Here is a 17437-nt window from a genome sequence, read left to right on the forward strand (position 1 = left end):
GCAAAGCACCTAACTCACTATACTACCTCTCCCCTGAGTGTTACTGGGTGTGTCCCAAAAACAAACAAAAAATTTCCTACATTTTTAAGTTTCTTCCTACGATGGTACATATATGTATGATCCACTACTTCCTTTACTAATATAGGATAAAAGTGTAAAATATGCACATAACTTTTTTGTTTTGTTTTGTTTTTAGGCTACATCCGACCATGTTGAGGGGTTATTCCTGGCTCTGCACTCAGGAATCATTCCTCGTGGTGCTCGGGGAACTATATGGAATGCCGGGGATTGAACCTGGGTCAGACACACACAATGCAAGCACCTTACTCACTGTACCATCTCTCCCGCACAAAATATTTTAATATTAAAATATAGGTAATGACTTACAAGCAACTCTAATTAAAATGAGTCAACGTAAGCAACCTACATTTACAACCGAAGGCTAAAAATCTTGGATCTTAGATTCTAAAGTGTGTTAGGCATTCCATTTACTTTGAAAAAGGCCCACCTTAAGAACTTCCACTTTACATGATCACTCTGGACAAGAACTGAGCGCTGAAAGTAGGTAAAGGGATAGACAGGAAAACCTGTCAGTACCTGTATTACAAACCATAATGTGAGAGAGAAAGTGAGAGAGAGAGAGAGAGAGAGAGAGAGAGAGAGAAGAAAAGTACCTGCAATAGGCAGACTGGCAGTGCAGGTGGAAGAAGGGAAACCCAGGACACTGGTGGTGGGAAATGTACAGTGGGGAAGGGACCAGTGTTGGAACATGTATGACAGAGAACCCAATCATGAACAACTTTGTAACTATGTATTGCAAGATACAATACAAGGTTTAATATAACTAATCGACTTTTAAAAAAAAAATCCTCCCTTTGGGCACAGGGAGGAATTGGGGGGATGGGGATGGGGCCCAGACACACTGGAAGAGGAAGAGGTGCTGGGGTGTATTAGCATGAACCCCTATCGTTCACGGTTCTGTAAACCAAACAGCGCCTAGAGTAAAATTTTTAAAAAATAAAAAGTAATAACTTTCAGAAACAAAAACAACTTTCCACTAGGAGCCAGAGACATGACAGGGGCTAAGGCGCTTGCTCTGCACATGGTTGACCCAGGTTTGCTCCCCAAAACTACACGTGGGCCCCCACGACTACCAGGAGTGAGCCCTGAGCAGTTGAGTATAGTACAAACTACCTCCACCCCAAAAAGTATGAATACATATCCACAGAACTATGGAGCGATAGCACAGCGGTAGGGCGTTTGCCTTGCACGCAGCCAACACGGCCGACCCGAGTTCGATTCCTCCACCCCTCTCGGAGAGCCCGGCAAGATACCGAGAGTATCTCGCCCGCACGGCAAAGCCTGGCAAGCTCCCCGTGACGTATTCAATATGCCAGACACAGTAACAACAAAGTCTCCAATGGAGATGTTACTGGGCCCGCTCGAACAAATCGATGAACAACGGGAGGGCCTTTAATTTAATTAATTTAATAATTATGTGTACATATATACATATGTACACATAATTATTAACATATATATGTACATATATACATATATATGTATATATGTATATATGTACATATATATGTTAAAAGAGCATAGCCCCTTTTAAAACATTCTCTTCTGGGGGGGTAAAAGGGGGCATCACACCCAACATGTGGCTGGGCACTCAGGGATCACTCCTAGGAGGCTTGGGAGAACATACGGGGTGCCAAGGATCGAACCTGGTCAGCCGTGTACAAGGTCAAGGCCCTCCCCGCTGCACTACTGCTCCCGTCCCCAGCTTCACAACTCAAAATCTGGTCTTTCAACAAGAAATGTAGAAACAGCTGTAAATCTGCGTACCGTCTCGTTCCTCGGTGCTCTGTTCCAGGAAACTGATATCGAAGCAGTAGAGCAGCGCCATGAGAAGAGCCAGGTTCACAGCATCCAAAGAGCCGTTGGCTTCAACAGTCACCCTCTCCAGGTGGCCAATCAGGAGGAGCGTGTCGTCTTTGCCCAGCGGTGACTGGCAAGCCCAGGCAAAGAGGCTCTCGGCCAGGGACTGCCTGCACTCCTTGATGAGGTCAGACACCTAGAAATAAAAACGTACAGTTACCAGAAGGAAATTACAGTGAGGCCGAGCCTTACCGCAAAGCGTAAACTATCACCTATAAGAGGGGGTTCAATAAATCTATCTGAATCCGGAGCTGACCCTACACTCTCACTCTGGAATTCTAAATAAGCTGTTTGTTAATGCTTTAAGGTCTACGCTCCATTAGGAGATGACTGCTCTGCTGAAGAGTTTATTCCAGAAAGGCACAAAAGAGGCTGGAGAAACAGCACAACAGGTAGGGCACTTATCCTGCACATGGTCAACCCGGGGTCCGAACTCTGGCATTCCATATGGAACACTGAGCCCTGCCAGGAGTGATCCCTGAGCACAGAGCCAGGAGTCAGCCCTGAGAACAGCGGATTTGGCCCTTCCGCATGGCTCCCTCCCCCCACCCCAACACCAGAATGGTACATAAATCATTAGAAAGAAGCTAAAAGAACTGCCAGTCCGTTTCGTGGGCTTAGACACTGCAGCGTACACCATCAGCCTCTCTCTGCCTGTAGTACAGGAACACGCAGACTCTGACCCACACAGCCCACGGTTCACCCCTGAACCCTTGCCTCTTTGCGATGCTTCTCACTGCCCAGGCCTCTCTCCCGCTGCAGTTTCTCAAACTCATTGTTCACATCAATCTGTGACACCAGACTAAGAACTTTATAAGTCAACCCTTGCTCCATCAGTTCGTCGGTGAAGTGTGTTGTCATGGTCACCAGCTCTGGACTGTAACGAAAAGAAATGAAGAGACAAAGCTATAGAATACCTGGATGCTTATCCTCTTCATCATAAGCAAAAAGCTCTTCAGTCGGGTGGGGGTGGCAGGGGATTCACTGACCAGTGCTTAGGGGACAAGCCCAACAAAGCCAAGGATGCACTCCAATCTTCTGAATTACCACCTAAGCCCCGGGAAATGTCTTTTGACAATACGCCTTACTGGAAAAAAGCTAGGATAAACTGAAACCTAGGTATTTTATCTTTTCTAGAATCACTGGGCTTCAAGAAACTAAAAATCACTGATTTTTTTTTTTTTTTTTGCTCTTTTGGTTCACACCCAGCCAGCCATGCATAGTGTTAACTCCTGGCTTTGCACTCAGGAATTACTCCTGGCAGTGCTCAGGGGACCATATGGGATGCTGGGAATTGGACCCAGGTTGGCCGCATGCAAGGCAAAAGCCCTACCCGCTGTGCTACCACTCCAGGCCCACTGAATAATTGCTTTGTGGGAAAAAAAAAAATCGTGTGAATGCCTATTGTTGACAGAGTAAGAAAGAATTCAACTTCTACATCTAATTCATCTATCTATCCGAGGAAGAAAGTCTTGTTGGTCTAAAGTTCTAACTGCAGGCACAAAGCTGATGCAGATACTGGCACCGGAAAGCTCTCCGAGCTCCTGCAGCCACGCTGAGCCAGGGGCAGCCTCCAGCCCTACCAAGTCTGCAGTCAAAGCACCCATCCTCCCCACCACCACAAGGAAAAAGAAAGGATGAGAAATCCCAGAGTCATTTCTAACCACCCCCCGAAATGCTTCAGGAGGAGCAAGCAGACCTGAGCTCGAGGGTCCAAGTCTTCCCTCGTCTGGACTGGACCAGCGCCTTCAGGGAGTTCGCGATGCAGCGCTTCCCATCCCAGTACAAGAGAACAGCCACCAACCCTCTGGTGAGGCCGGGAAAATGCGGCTGCTGGTGCTCGCCTACGAGACAAGGTTGAAAACGAAGGTAGCAAGTACACGCGTTTACTTATGAAACGAAAAAAAAAAAATCACACTACTACTGTCCCCCTTAAATGCACCCTGATCTCATCTGACAGCAGAAGAAATCACCACGCCCAATACTCTCTTCACAGAAATCCCAGCATCGCCAATGTTGGGGGGGTGGGGGGGGTCTCCAGGTCCTCTACTTCAAACGCCCACCCACTGTTTTCCTCCATCCACAGCAGATTCGAGGACCGCATATAGGGTGAGGCTGGAGCACCACTGACAAATGCAACTCGGATTTACCAGTGCAAATCCTAGAGAAATCCTGCCTCCAGGATTTCTTATGCCGGGAGAAAAGCTTTGGTGTCACACTTCGGCTCTTTGCTCTCAATAGAAATTTTGGAACGCTCCCTAATATTTATAACGTTTTTTTCCCCCCAAAGTCGTCTCTAAAACTTAAATAACAAAATGTGTAGTTTAGACAACACGATTATAATAGTGTTCATTTTTATGGTTGTAGGTTTTGTTGGAGCTCTCTTTTTATTGGGGGGCCATACCCAGCAGTGTTCAGGATCTACTCCCCCGTCTAGGCTCAGGGTTCGCTCCCAGAAGTGCCCAAAGGACCAAACCCAGGCTTCCGGCATGCAAAGCCAACTGAGCATGCTCTTAGCCTGTTGAGTTCCGTGGCCTGGCGTTTATGGCTTTGATGCACTAAGTTACTACACCTTCACCATCCCAACGAAATGCCTAAGACCCTCCACCACCACCCTGGGTTACTTCTAGCCTCTCCTCCTTTGCCCCAGCTCCCACCCACCCTCAGCCCACCCCCACTGCTCGGTAATCTCAATTTTGTCATCAAATTCTAAGGGTTTGTCTTCGATAGATACTATCTATTCCCTTGCTTGGTTACTCAAGACACCACAAGCGAATGAGATAATTGGGGTTTGTCTTCCTTCTGATTTATTTCGCTTAGCATGATCCCCTCCATTTCATCCACATTGCAAGACCTCATCATCAACTACAGCTGCATAAAATTCCACTGCATAATATGCATAACACATTTATGTTGTTTCCACATCCTAGCTGATGTACTACATGCTGCTGTGTATGGATCTTTTCGAACGAGTGCTGGGTCTCGGGGACAGATGCCAAGAAACGGCATCACTGGGTGACACCGAAGTTCTACTCTCACTTTCCTGAGAAGTCACCACATGAGTCCTGAGCACCACAGTTGTGGGCCCACCTCCCCACCCACATCCCCTGCCAAAAAAAATAGGAAAGAACAGATTTTGGTGAACCAGGGTTATGGCTCATTGGTGGAATGCTTTGTCTTGCATGTGTGAGGATTCAATCTGAAGCAAAATAATGAAAGCGGGAATCTGGGTGGTTATCATTTATTTTTGATTCTGGGGCTTCCCAAACAATGCTCAAGGAAACTGGGGACCCTCCACAATACCCAGCCCCGAGCTCAGGCTCAATGATTCAGAGTCGCTCAGGCTCAGTGGCTCTGGGCCACCAGAACCACTCCCAGGGGTGCCAAGGGTCCCCACAGCTCAGTCAGGCCTCCAGCACTGGGACCTAGCTCCTGGACCCAACCTCTCTGTTCCTGTGTTTTGTTGTAGGCTGTGCTCAGGGCTTACTCCTGGCTCTGTGCTCTGGGATCACGCCTGACCTTGCTCAGCAGACCATATGCAGTGCTGGGACTACACCCAGGTAGGCCGAGAGCAAGGTAAGTGCCTTAACCCATGGACAGTCTCACCTGCCCTACGATCCTTAGGCATATCAGACTTTCTTTAATGATAATGCCCAGAAGCCCACATTTCTTCATGTGAATCCTGTTACAATTTAAATTTCCTTTAAAAAAGCAAACAAACAAACAATCTTTTGGGGGAGGGGAGGAGGGACATATTGAACCACAACTCAGGGCTAACTTTTCAGTTATTTGTTTCTGTTTTGGGGTCATACGTGACTCACTCGGGGGTTACGCTATGCTCAGGAATTATTCCTGGCAGTGCTCAGGGGACGATATGGGATGCCGGGGATTGAACCTAGGTTGGTTGTGTACAAGACAAATGCCCCATCTACTGTACTATCTCTCCAGCCTCCAATTACAGGGGGGAGAGGGAAGGGGGGGTATGAGGGGTGGGGCACAAACTGGGATGGGGGGGTTCACACCCAGCAGTTCTCAGGGCTTACTCCTGGCTCCGCGCTCAGAGATCACTCCTGGTGGGTCCAAGGGAACATATGGGATGCCAGGGATCAAACCCAGGTAAACAGCGTGTACTATCTCTCCAGTTGGGCTAACTCATTTTGCCTTGATTTGGTTCACTTTGGTTTGGGGACCACATCTGATGTGCTCAGGGTTTACTCCTGGCTCAGCACTCAGGGATCACTCCTGGCGGAATCAAGCGACCATATAGGATGCTGGGGATCGAATCCGGTCAGCCATGTGCCAGGAGAGCATCCAACCCACGATACTATCATTCGGTCCCAAGCAGTTGTTTTTAAAATAGAAGAGTTAAGTAACCTGGAAACGTTTTTCAGGTGAGTTCTTCGGTTGCTATACAGAGAAAAGATATACATTTCCATAAAGGGAGAGATTTCGATTAGCCTGAGGGGTCGAAGAGACAGTACTGCAGGCAGGGCACCTGCCTTGCATGTGGCTGACCGGGGTTTGATCCCTGGCACCCCACAGGTGATCCCTGAGTGCAGAGTCAGGAGTGAGTGCGAGCAGAGTGACCCAAGGTGTCCCAAAAATTGACTAAAATTAAATGTCACCCCCCAAAAGGAATAAAATTAACATCCAAACCACTGCTCCTTGTAACTAGAGTAAAATTCAAACCATTTTCTCAGGGCCCGGAAGATTATGTATGATCCGACCCTGCCCTACTCTCGTCCTCCCTCACTTTCCCTCATCTCCGATGCTCCAGCCACAACGGTGTTTTGGCAGCTACATGCCTTCGCTCTCCCCTCAAGCGTCCGCGTTTGCTCTGCTTGGAGCAGCCCTCCTACCGGCTCTGGTGCTTGTCACCATGCAGGTCTTGGCGTGGCTGTCCCCATGTCAGGCGATCTCAGCTAAGTTCCTAGTTGAAGGATCTTCCCTGTCAGAGCTCAGCTCAGGGTTGAAATTATCCTGTTTCTGTGTATGTGTGTGCACATGTTTTTAATTTGCAGGACCACCCCAGGCGGTGCTCATAGGTACTCCTAAAACAGTGCTCAGGACCCCTCACAGTATTTTGGTGACTGTGCCATGCTGTGCCAGGGATCAAAGCTGGGATTCAGCAAAAACTCCAGCCCTCTGAGCCATCTCCCAACACAAACTAACCTATTCCTAATCTGAGTCACCCCCTCAAGAAGCAACTAAAACAAAAAAAGGAACGAAGAGATAATATAGGGGTTAAGGCAGCATATCTGCTCCCCTTTGCACCATCAGGAGTAACCCCATACGTGAGCACTTCCAGGTATGGCTCCAAAATTAAAAAAAAAATTAAAGCAAAAACAATCTTCCCCCTCTTAATCACTGCATTAACTGCTTTGTGCTGTATGTCTGTCTAAGCTGTAAATCCATGACCCCCTGAAGACCCGTTCGGGAATCTCAGATGCGTTACGATGCTCAGCTGGGGTGACTTGTTTGTGCTTCTGTCCGACCTTACCAGGCGCACAGGGAAATGCCAACCTACCAGCAAGGAGCAGCTCAACAGCTGCCAATTCCCCGATATCAAAAAGGTCACTGAGGATAAAGGCCTCTTTAATGAGCTGTTCAGGAAGAAGACGCGTGCCCTGCTGGCCCTGGATGGCGACGCCCTCGGTACTGGCTTTCTGGACCTTCTCGTGTTGCTGAACATTTTTTGGCTGCAATGGTGGAAAAAAATCGGTCAGATAACGTGATTAAGAACAGAATTATCACAGGCAAGGGCTTTGCAATTCAAGAAAATGTTATTTCTTGAATAGCTATAGCAGCTTGGTGGTAGCTATGAAAGACAGAGAAACACTTCGTACCATACAACTGAGAATCAGACCTTCACGAGGCAACAGTTTGCAATGGTTTCAACTTTTTAATTCTCTTACTACCTCCGCCCACTGCCTCGACTCAACTCTAAACTACAAAAGGTTGAGAAACTGTTTTCTAAGGAACTAAGAAACTAAGCTGCTAAAGAAGTTTTCCATTGAGGTAGGTATTAAATATCTTAAAAACAAAGCAAAACAAAAAGGGGACCAGGAGCTGCAGTGATAATACAGCAGGCAGGGCACTTGTCTTGGACACCGCCGAGCCAGGTATAATCCTCAGCATGGCATATGGTGCCCATAGCCTGCCGAAGTGATCCCTGAGCACAGAGCGAGGAGTAAGCCCTGAGCACTGCCAGGTGTGACCCAAAAAATCCAAAACAACAAAAGTTAAGTCTCCAAAGGGAAAATAACAAATGAATTTGTGAACTGGTGAGTTAATTAGCAAAGTTAATGATAGTTTATTAATCTTGATTCCTAATGTAGTCTGATCCCCCAAAAAGGCTTTATTCAAATATTTAACAAATGACTGTAAGAAATTACTTGATGGATCATAAAAAGCTTAGAAATAAATACCTTGAAAAAGGCCACAAAGGACCAGAGCAATAGCATTAGCACAGCAGGCAGGGCGCTTGCCTTGCACACGGCGGACATGGGTTCAATCCCCAGTACCCCATGTGATCCTGTGAGCCCACCAGGAGTGATTCCTGAGCACAGACTCAGGACTAAGTCCTGAGCAAGGCCGAGTGTAACCCAAAAACCGGAAAAGAAAAAAAAAGGTAAAAAAAAAAAAAAGAGGTCACAAAGCACATGTATTTTATTTATTTATTTAGTAGTAGTTTTGGAGAATCCACTCAGCCCAGTGATGCTCTGGGGCCACTCCTGGCTCTGTGCTCAAGGATTACTCCCACAGGCTTGGGAGCTAGAGGCAAGAGATGTGCTCAGCCCACATCTCTCTCTCTCTCTCTCTCTCTCTGGCTCCACCAACTTTCCTATAAACAGTAGGGAAAATGGAAGCCAAAAAAAAAAACCAAAATTACTTAACTGTGACCGCACCACCTAAGTGGTAAAGTCACACTGGATCACGACCACTAATGGATCTTTTTCGAAGGAAAATGAAAAAAACTCTTTCGAGTGAAACAAGCCCATAAATAGTTCTTAGATGACCTTGTTAGTCTAGACAACTGTTTAGCAGCAGGAGGAGTTTCTAGATATGCCTCCCTTCCACGTACACGCTCTACTCCTGGTTGAAAAGGATTTCAGGATAGAGTCACTACTGATAAGCAAGAGTTAATTTGGTTGGCTTACACAGGATTATAAAGGAATTAAAATAGTCAATATTACCGAGTTCAGATGTATTAAATAATCCAAGAAATTCCAAGGCTTGTATTTCTGGAATACACTACACTTCCAAATTGTAATCGAACATTACAGTATTTCCAAGCTAGAGGTAAAGGCAATATTAGCATCGATGGAACTCGAAAGGAAGATAATAACTGTCCGTAGGAAAAAGTTAGACTTTTAGAGAAAACTTGGATCAAAAGACTAGGGCAAGCAAAACACTTCATTCACATGCATTAAGAGTATACTTGTTTCTTCAATCTTTTTAAAACAGCAAATCCAAGAAGCAAGAAAGAAAAAGTTCCTACTGGGTTTCTGAACAGTGAGATGAAGTCAGGTTTGTGTTTCTTCAGAATCATGTCGAGAAGGTGGACAGCTTCAGGTTGTCTTCTCCAAAGGGCATTTCCCACCGTTTGCCAAATGTCTTTGTAAGGACCCCACAGGCTAGCAGCTTAAAGGAAAGACAAAACCAGCGTCAAACAAAACGTAGATTTGAATGTAATGGAAAAGTATTGCCTACACATTTTTAGTGGTGCACCTGGTTACTTTCAAATATACTGAGTCATACATACAAACCAAAGAATATAAAAACATACTTAGAATTATCAAGCAATACTATAAACATCATTTTATCTAACTCCGTTTGGCATAAATACTGAGCATGTTGAGGATCGCCTGAATCTGGTCTTGTTACCACACACAGCTGGTTTTAGCTGGCTGATACGGAGAGAGGAACTAAGTTTTGGAAGCAGAGAGATAAAGGACAGCAGGTAGGCCATTTGCCTGGCACGTGCCAAGCCGGGTTCCATCCCCAGCACCCCATATGGGCCCTCGAGTCTGCCAGGAATGATCCCAGGAGCAAGCCTTGGGCACTGCTGGGTGTGGCCCAAAAACCAGAGGGGGGGGGGGGTGAGGGGTGGGAAATAAGACTTTAAAAATTTAAATTTAGGGGCCAGAGCAATAGTACAGTGGGTAACGAGTTTGCCTTGCACACGGCCGACCTGAATTCAATCCCCATATGGTCCCCTGAGCTCTGCCAGAAGCGGTCCCGATAGCCAAGAGTCAGCCTGTTGAGTGTGGTCCAGAACCAAACAAAAAATTTAAGTTTAGGGGCCGAGGAGATAGCTGATGGGCTGAGCACAGCTCAGCATGCAGGAAGCCTGAGTTTGAGCCCACAGGACATGTTCCCAAGAGTAACTCCTGAGCACTGCCGGGTGTGGTCACTAACATGGAAAATAAATAAAGCTTTAAAGGTAAGTTTGCTGGGGTAAAAGAGATAGCTCATGGGGCTCGACTGTATGCCTCGTATGCACTACAGACCCCAAGCTCAGTCCCTGGCTCCGCATGGCAGCCGGGGCACTGCCCAGTGAGCCCAGTGTGGCCCTGGTGAGTCCCAAGCACTGGAACGATGGTACAGCAAGTAGTTTGCCGTCCACAGCCAACATGGGATTGCTCCCTGGCCTCCCCTGAGCACCACCTGGCGTGACCCATGAGTACAGAACCAGGAGCAGCCCCTGAGCATCACCGGGTGTGGACCCCCAGAAAAAAAACAAAAGCCACCACCAACAAAGGCGTCAAATGATAAAATAAAATCGGTGACCAGGGGTTGGAGTAATAGCACAGCGGGTAGGGCGTTTGCCTTGCACGCGGCCGACCCGGGTTCAATTCCCAGCATCCCATATGGTCCCCTGAGCACCGCCAGGGGTAATTCCTGAGCACAGAGCCAGGAGTAACCCCTGTGCATCGCCGGATATGACCTGAAAAAAAAAAATCGGTGCCCAGGAGGATGATGTGACCAATGGATTTGCTAGAACTGGGAAGTGTCAGGAACTAAGATGATGGAGAAGCCAGTGCAGACAAGGCAGTCGCAGAAAGAAGAGGGCCTCTGGGTGAGTGGCGGGTACCCTACTCAGGGAGCGCCAATCACCTGCCAAAGCAAACCCGCCGTGCGGAAAAGCAGTAGCTGATGGGCACTGGTTCTTCCTTAAGAACTCGTAAAACTCCTGGGTCTATACAAGTGAGTTTGAACATGCTCTGCGAATTTGAGAGGGAACACTATGACCCGCTTGGCCTTTTTGGGGAGCAGCCGTCAATATCAGGTCAGAACCCCTCATACCCGCAGACAGACTGGCCTCCTGGGTTCATCATTAAACTCAACATGTCACATCTGCAGCAAAATGTGTCTCCAGTTCGTTTGGCTGGTGTTACTAATTACAAAAGAAGCGAGGCTGTAATTTCCCCCGAATTACTAATATGTGTTTTGCTTAAATCTCGCAATACACCTCATTTTCATTACAGCCACTGAAAGAAATGCAAGCTTGTCATTTTCCTCTTAAAAGTATGCAGACCGTTGCATTTCACATGAACTTGTTGTGCATGCATTACTTGCAAAAAATGAAAATACCATTTTTATAAAGAAGATAAAGTAACACTTAAAAAGTTTGGTATGTAATTTTTTTGGTTGACATGTATTTTTAATGTCAGTGATTTCCTTAAGAAATACATTTCTTGGGGGCTGGAGCAATAGCACAGTGGGTAGGGCATTTGCCTTGCACGTGGATGACCCAGGTTCGATTCCCAGCATCCCATATGGTTCCCGAGCATTGCCAGGAGTGATTCCTGAGTGCATGAACCAGGAGTAACTCCTGTGAATCGCCGGGAGTGACCCAAAAAGCAAAAATAAATAAATAAATAAATAAAAAGAATACATTTCTTGGAGTGATAGCACAGCGGGTTGAGCGTTTGCCTTGCACACGGCCCACCCGGGTTTGATTCCCAGCATCCCATATGGTTCTCCGAGCACCGCCAGGAGTAAGGAGGAACCCCTGTGCATCGCCAAGTGTTACCCAAAAAGCGAGAAAAAAAAAAAAACTATTTCTTTTTGGGCCAGAGCAATAGTACAGCAGGTAGGTCACTTGCCTTGCCTTGCACAGGGCCAAGCCAGGTTCGATCCTTGGCACCGCATAGATCCCCCATACACTGCCAGGAGTGAGTCCTGAGTGTAGAGTCAAAAGTGGCCCAAAAACAAATGAAAGAAAAAGAAATACATGTCTTTGCCTTTATGTTTAGGGCTACCTCCTGACTAGTCCCACTTAGTCCCTTGTTCAGCTCACGGTGCAGCGAGAAAGCCTCTGGGCACAACACCACACAGGAAGGGGAACATGCATTTTGGTAAAAGCGTCGATGAATGTGAGGTGTCACGGATGGAGGTCACAAAAGATGGGCGGGGAGTGGGGGGGGGGAGCCAAGGCCTATGAGAGGTGAAGGGGGAGCAGATGCACCGTGGGGGAGACCGGCTGCAGGGGGAGGCTGTCTGCAGGGGGAGGTTAAGGGTGGGAGCGGTGGACAGGCAGGCAGTGCGCGGGTCCCCGCGACAAGAGCGGGCAGTGCGCCCTGCGAATGGAAGAGGCGGATGGGGCACGCGCACAGGGAAGGACTGGGTCCCCAGCCCTTGCTCCTAGCTCAGGAGGCGGACCTGCACCTGAAGACACCAAGGGAGAGGGAGGCTTCAGATGCCTGCGGATCTGAGGGAAGCAGAAAATAAGCCCACATGCTTACAAGCGCTCGGGCAAGGACGGCGCAGCACAGAGCCACTGGAGGAAGGGCGGTTTTGCAGAAGGAGTAAGTGGGGTCAGGGAGATGACTCGGAGGAGGGTGCTCTATACATGGGCCGCCTCGGTCCGACCCCTGGTGCCACATGCGCCTCGCAGCAACTCACCAGGGAGCAACTCCTGAGCACTGGAGGGTGCTCCAGTGCAGTCCAAAAATAAAGAGAAAGATGAGAAAGAGGGGAGGGGAGGAGCGGGAAAGGAAGGGGAAGAGAGGAGGATTCTAAACTGACAGATCCGGATGTTCTGACCTCAGCTGGAGCTGAAGCACGAGATCAAGATCCAGAGAAAAGGGGAAGGGAAAAAAAGGGTCAAAGAGGTAAACATGCAAGGGGGATAATGTGGGGAAGGGCATGGAGGGTGGGGTTTACTTTAAAAAAGGAAAACTCGGGCTAAAGTGATATGGATAGGGCGTTTGCCTTGCACACGGCTGACCTGGGTTCGATTCCCATAGGGTCCCCTGAGCATGGCCAGGAGTAATTCCTGAATGCATGAGACAGGAGTAACCTCTGTGCATCGCTGGGTATGACCCAAAAAGCAAAAAAAAAAAAAAAAAGAGGAAAAGACTGGTGGTGGGAAGGGTGGGGGGTGCTCAAAGGCTTGGGTCCACGCTTCTCATGCGGGAGCCCTGGGTTCCATCCCCAGCACCAAGGGGCTGGTTCAGGACCATACCAAGAAAAGGAAAGACATAGGAACTTTGATTCAAAAAGTGCAGATAGGGGCTGGAGCAATAGCACAGCGGGTAGGGCGTTTGCCTTGCACGCGGCCGACCTGGGTTCGATTCCCAGCATCCCATATGGTCCCCTGAGCGCTGCCAGGGTAATTCCTGAGCGCATAGCCAGGAGTAACCCCTGTGCATCGCCGGGCGTGACCCAAAAAAGCCAAAAAAAAAAAAAAGTGCAGATAGAACAAGGTCTGTAGGTTTGCGGGTGAAAACCCCATTTGTGCCTGTGGTTCTCTGTTCTCTAAGAGACAGGAGTCCGAAGAAGGCTGGCGACATGGGAATCAGGAAAGAGGTCTGGAAGAGCCAAAGCCATGACAGTGTCAGGGATTGTACCAGGCTTGGCCTGGTGAGAGCCAAGTGCCTTAACCCCCTGCACGATCTCTCTGGCCCCTAAAATGTTAAATTTTAAAAGAAGCTTCTTGAGTCTAACCATTAAAAATTGTTTCCCGGGGCTGGAGCAATAGCACAGCAGGTAGGGCGTTTGCTTTGCATGCAGCCGACCCGGGTTCAATTCCCAGCATCCCATAAGGTCCCCCTGAGCTCCGCCAGGAGTGATTCCTGAGTGCAAAGCCAGGAGTAACCCCTGATCATCGCCGGATGTGACCCAAAAAGCAAAAAAAAAAAAAAAAATATTGTTTCCCAAGGCCCGAGCGATAGTACAGCAGGTAAGGGGCTTTCCTCGCACACAGCCGACCCAGGTTCGATCCCTGGCATCCCAGACGGTCCCCTGAGCACTAACAGGAATACTTCCTGAGCACAGAGCCAGGAGTAACCCCTAAGCATTGCCGGGTTTTGGGTCTCCCCCAAAAAAGAATTGTTTTCTTTCTTCCTACATTGCTAGTCCTGCTATAAGACCTTAAAATAATTATACTTTTGCAGGAGACAGTATCCCTTTCCATTTCCCGTGACTGGCTTATATCTAATAACAAAAACCTGTGATGGGTATATCGTCCAAAAAAATGTATATACGGATCCTGGAGAGATAGCACAGAGGTTATGCATTTGCTCTGCGTGCCCCTCCCCCAGAAAGAAACAAAAAATAACCTTGCTTATACATTTATATGGCAGAGGAAAGATCAGCCATACTGAGAAAGTTAACTCCAGCGCTAACACTCAGTCACGTGAAATTTTTATGCAATAAAATGAATTAGACTGTCCTTAAGCAGTACAAGTCGAAGCATTTGAGAGACGAAGGGATGTGAGAGATAGATGCAACAATCAGGGCATCAGCTTTGCATGCAGGAGGCCAGTACTCAATCTCCAGCAATGGCATCCCATATGGTACTTGAGCATCAGTCCACCCCACCAAAAAAAAAAAAAAAACCCACAACTAAAGAAAGCCTTGAAAAATCAATCAGTAGCTATATAACCCTGTGGGAAGCTAAGTAAGCACTCTGTGCCTTGTTACCAAACATGCAAAACAGCATATTGAATAACAAGTCATACCTCAGGTTTATAACAGGGACGCAATGAGAGTCTAGACCTACGACCTAATAGGTGCTCAATAAACATCATCCTTCACATTTTAAAATCATTTATGATAGAACACGGCATGACTTGGAAAAACTCAAGATTCAGAGACACTTTCAAGAATATTAGTCCTGGGGCTGGAGCAATAGCTCACCGGGGTAGGGTGTTTGCCATGCACGCGGCGGACCCAGATTCGATTCCCAGCATCCCATATGGTCCCCCGAGCACCGCCAGGAGTAATTCCTGAGTACATGAGCCAGGAGTAACCCCTGTGCAATTGCCGGGTGTGACCCAAAAAGAAAAAAAAAACAAATTAGTCCTATGGAAAGTTGAACCAGACCAAAAGCAGGTACATGTGTGGGGGGGGGGGGGGGCGGGGGGGGCTGGCATATTTTAAAATACAAAAACAAAACAAAAAAAAAACATTTTTTTTTCTTTTGCTTTCTGGATCACACTCGGCAATGCTCAGGGGTTACTCCTGGCTCTGCATTCAGGAATCACTCCTGGTGGTGCTCAGGGGACCATATGGGATGCTGGGAATCGAACCTGGGTCGACAGCGTGCAAGGCAAACGCCCTACCCGCTGTGCTAGCTCTCCAGTCCAAAAAAAAAAAAAACCAAACATTTAAAACAAAACAAAAACTACCACTGGCACCTGGAGCTGCCAGTGGTCTGGTTTACAGGACTGTACTGCAGCTCTTCTAGAGCTGCTCTCTGAATCGTAAGTGTGAAAAATGTAGAACGCAGGCATGCCTTTTAATGGTGCCCAGGAAATTACTGGCACCCCATAGGGTCTCGATGATGATGATGATGATGATGATGATGATGATGATGCTGCTGCTGGGGGTGGGGGCGTTGCCTGCAGCACCTCGCCCTCCCGGAGCGGAGATGTTGGCGTTGTCCCCTGCCCCGCCCACTAAGCGCCAACAGGAATTGCACCAGCCCAGACCCACCCATTCGGTGCCCCGTGGGAGAAACCACCCCAGAGGACGCCAGATCTCCCTTTTTCGAGACCGCCTGGCTTCCAGATCCGGTTCCGAAGGGCGCAGGAGCAATCCCGGGCCGGACCGGGCCGCAGCCGCAGCCGCAGAGCCGGGGTGGGCACCCGCCGGGCCCACCGCCCCGCGCTCCCGGTCGCCCTGCAGGCCGGCACGCACCGGGCCTCGCTGCCTGCCCGCCAACCCCCGGACAGGAGCCCCGGCGTCCGGACCGGCCCAGCCCCCAGCCCCGGGTTCGAGCGGGACGCGGCTCCCGGCCCCGCGGGGCCCCCAGCCGGGCCGCGGCACCCACGCGCGCCATTCAAACTGCGGCGGGCTCCGGAGGTGGGGAGTGGATGAGGGGGAGCGGGCGGCTCGCGTCCCGGCGGCGCGAACTCGGACGGCGCGGGGCAACACGCGGGGTCCCGAGGGGCCCGCGCCGCTGCCCCGAAAGCCCCCTCGGCGCCGCGGGCCCGCCGCGCCCCGGCCACCCCGGCCGCGCTTACCCGAATTTACCGCCAACAGCGTCGCCATCTTGGAGGCGCACTAACGGGGGCCGCGGGCCGCACGGAGGCCCCCGCCGGAGAGCGCGGGGCTGCCCGGGACGATGCCTGAGCAGAAAGGTCCGTCCCCTCGCCGGCCGCCTCCGGAAGGCACCGCCGAGGGCGACTAAGGCTCGGAGTCGGCTCTCGGCCGCCCGCCGGCGTCAAGGCTTGTCGGGATCAGGCTCCCCAAGCGGGCGTGGAGCCGAGCCACTTCGGAGACGCGGGGGGCTTTGGTTTGACTTTCGTCGCGCAGTGCATCCTGGGACTTGTAGTTTCCTTGAAATGATGCCTGTAAAAAAAGTGTAAAGCTTCAGGGAACCGAACGTGATGAGAATGATGATTGAAAGGGATGCTCCTTCTCCTGCTAAAAGATGTCCTCTCAGATGAGCCCATTTCAAGTTACCTGTCACTTGCATTCGAACACTTGGGAAGTGGAGTGTAATCTGGACACCTCAAAAAGCCATTTTAAGGCGATACAATGTTATTATATATGTCAATTGCCAGTGTCCATAACCGTTGCATTTAGTGAGGGAAAATAAAATAATCACTTTTTTTTTAAACGGGAAAATACTTAGAAACTGTACATTTGATTAGGGCTTTGCATTTAAAGTATATAATAAGAATGCATAATCAGGGTTAGGGAAATGAGATCCATTTATTACTGGATTTGGCATATCAATTTGGTCTATTTGGCATAGATCACGGATAGCTTGCCAGGCTCTGCCGTGTGGGTTGGATATTTAAGGATATTTAAGGTATCCTGAAAATTATTAAATAAATAGTCTTATTTATTTATGGTTTTTTGTGGTTATCTCTCTCTTGGCATTCCTTGCACAATCATGGAGGTGCTGAATCATTCGATCGTATTAAATTAAATAAAAATTAAATTAAATAAAAATAAAAAATTAAATAAATCAACTCCCGGGAGCTTGTTGTGATAATCTTTGGATCCTGGCCTTTGTTGGGGTTACACGGCAGTT

General features: G+C 48.7%; 1 protein-coding gene across 1 annotated transcript in view; it reads right to left on the reverse strand.

The window, feature by feature from the left end:
* NUP205 (nucleoporin 205) overlaps window positions 1–16536 on the reverse strand; it is an 84265-nt gene extending 67729 nt beyond the window's left edge. Inside the window, exons 1-6 of the mRNA XM_056123999.1 lie at window positions 16419–16536; window positions 9443–9585; window positions 7469–7640; window positions 3641–3785; window positions 2659–2818; window positions 1849–2077 (exon numbers count right to left, since the gene is read on the reverse strand). Of these exons, the coding sequence (XP_055979974.1) occupies window positions 1849–2077; window positions 2659–2818; window positions 3641–3785; window positions 7469–7640; window positions 9443–9585; window positions 16419–16446 (877 nt within the window). The 5' untranslated portion in view covers window positions 16447–16536. The remainder of the gene's footprint in view (window positions 1–1848; window positions 2078–2658; window positions 2819–3640; window positions 3786–7468; window positions 7641–9442; window positions 9586–16418) is intronic.
* Between the last annotated feature and the right edge of the window lie 901 nt (window positions 16537–17437).

The sequence above is a fragment of the Sorex fumeus genome, unplaced genomic scaffold, assembly GCF_029834395.1.
Source record: "Sorex fumeus unplaced genomic scaffold, SorFum_2.1 ptg000048l, whole genome shotgun sequence".
Taxonomy (NCBI): domain Eukaryota; kingdom Metazoa; phylum Chordata; class Mammalia; order Eulipotyphla; family Soricidae; genus Sorex; species Sorex fumeus.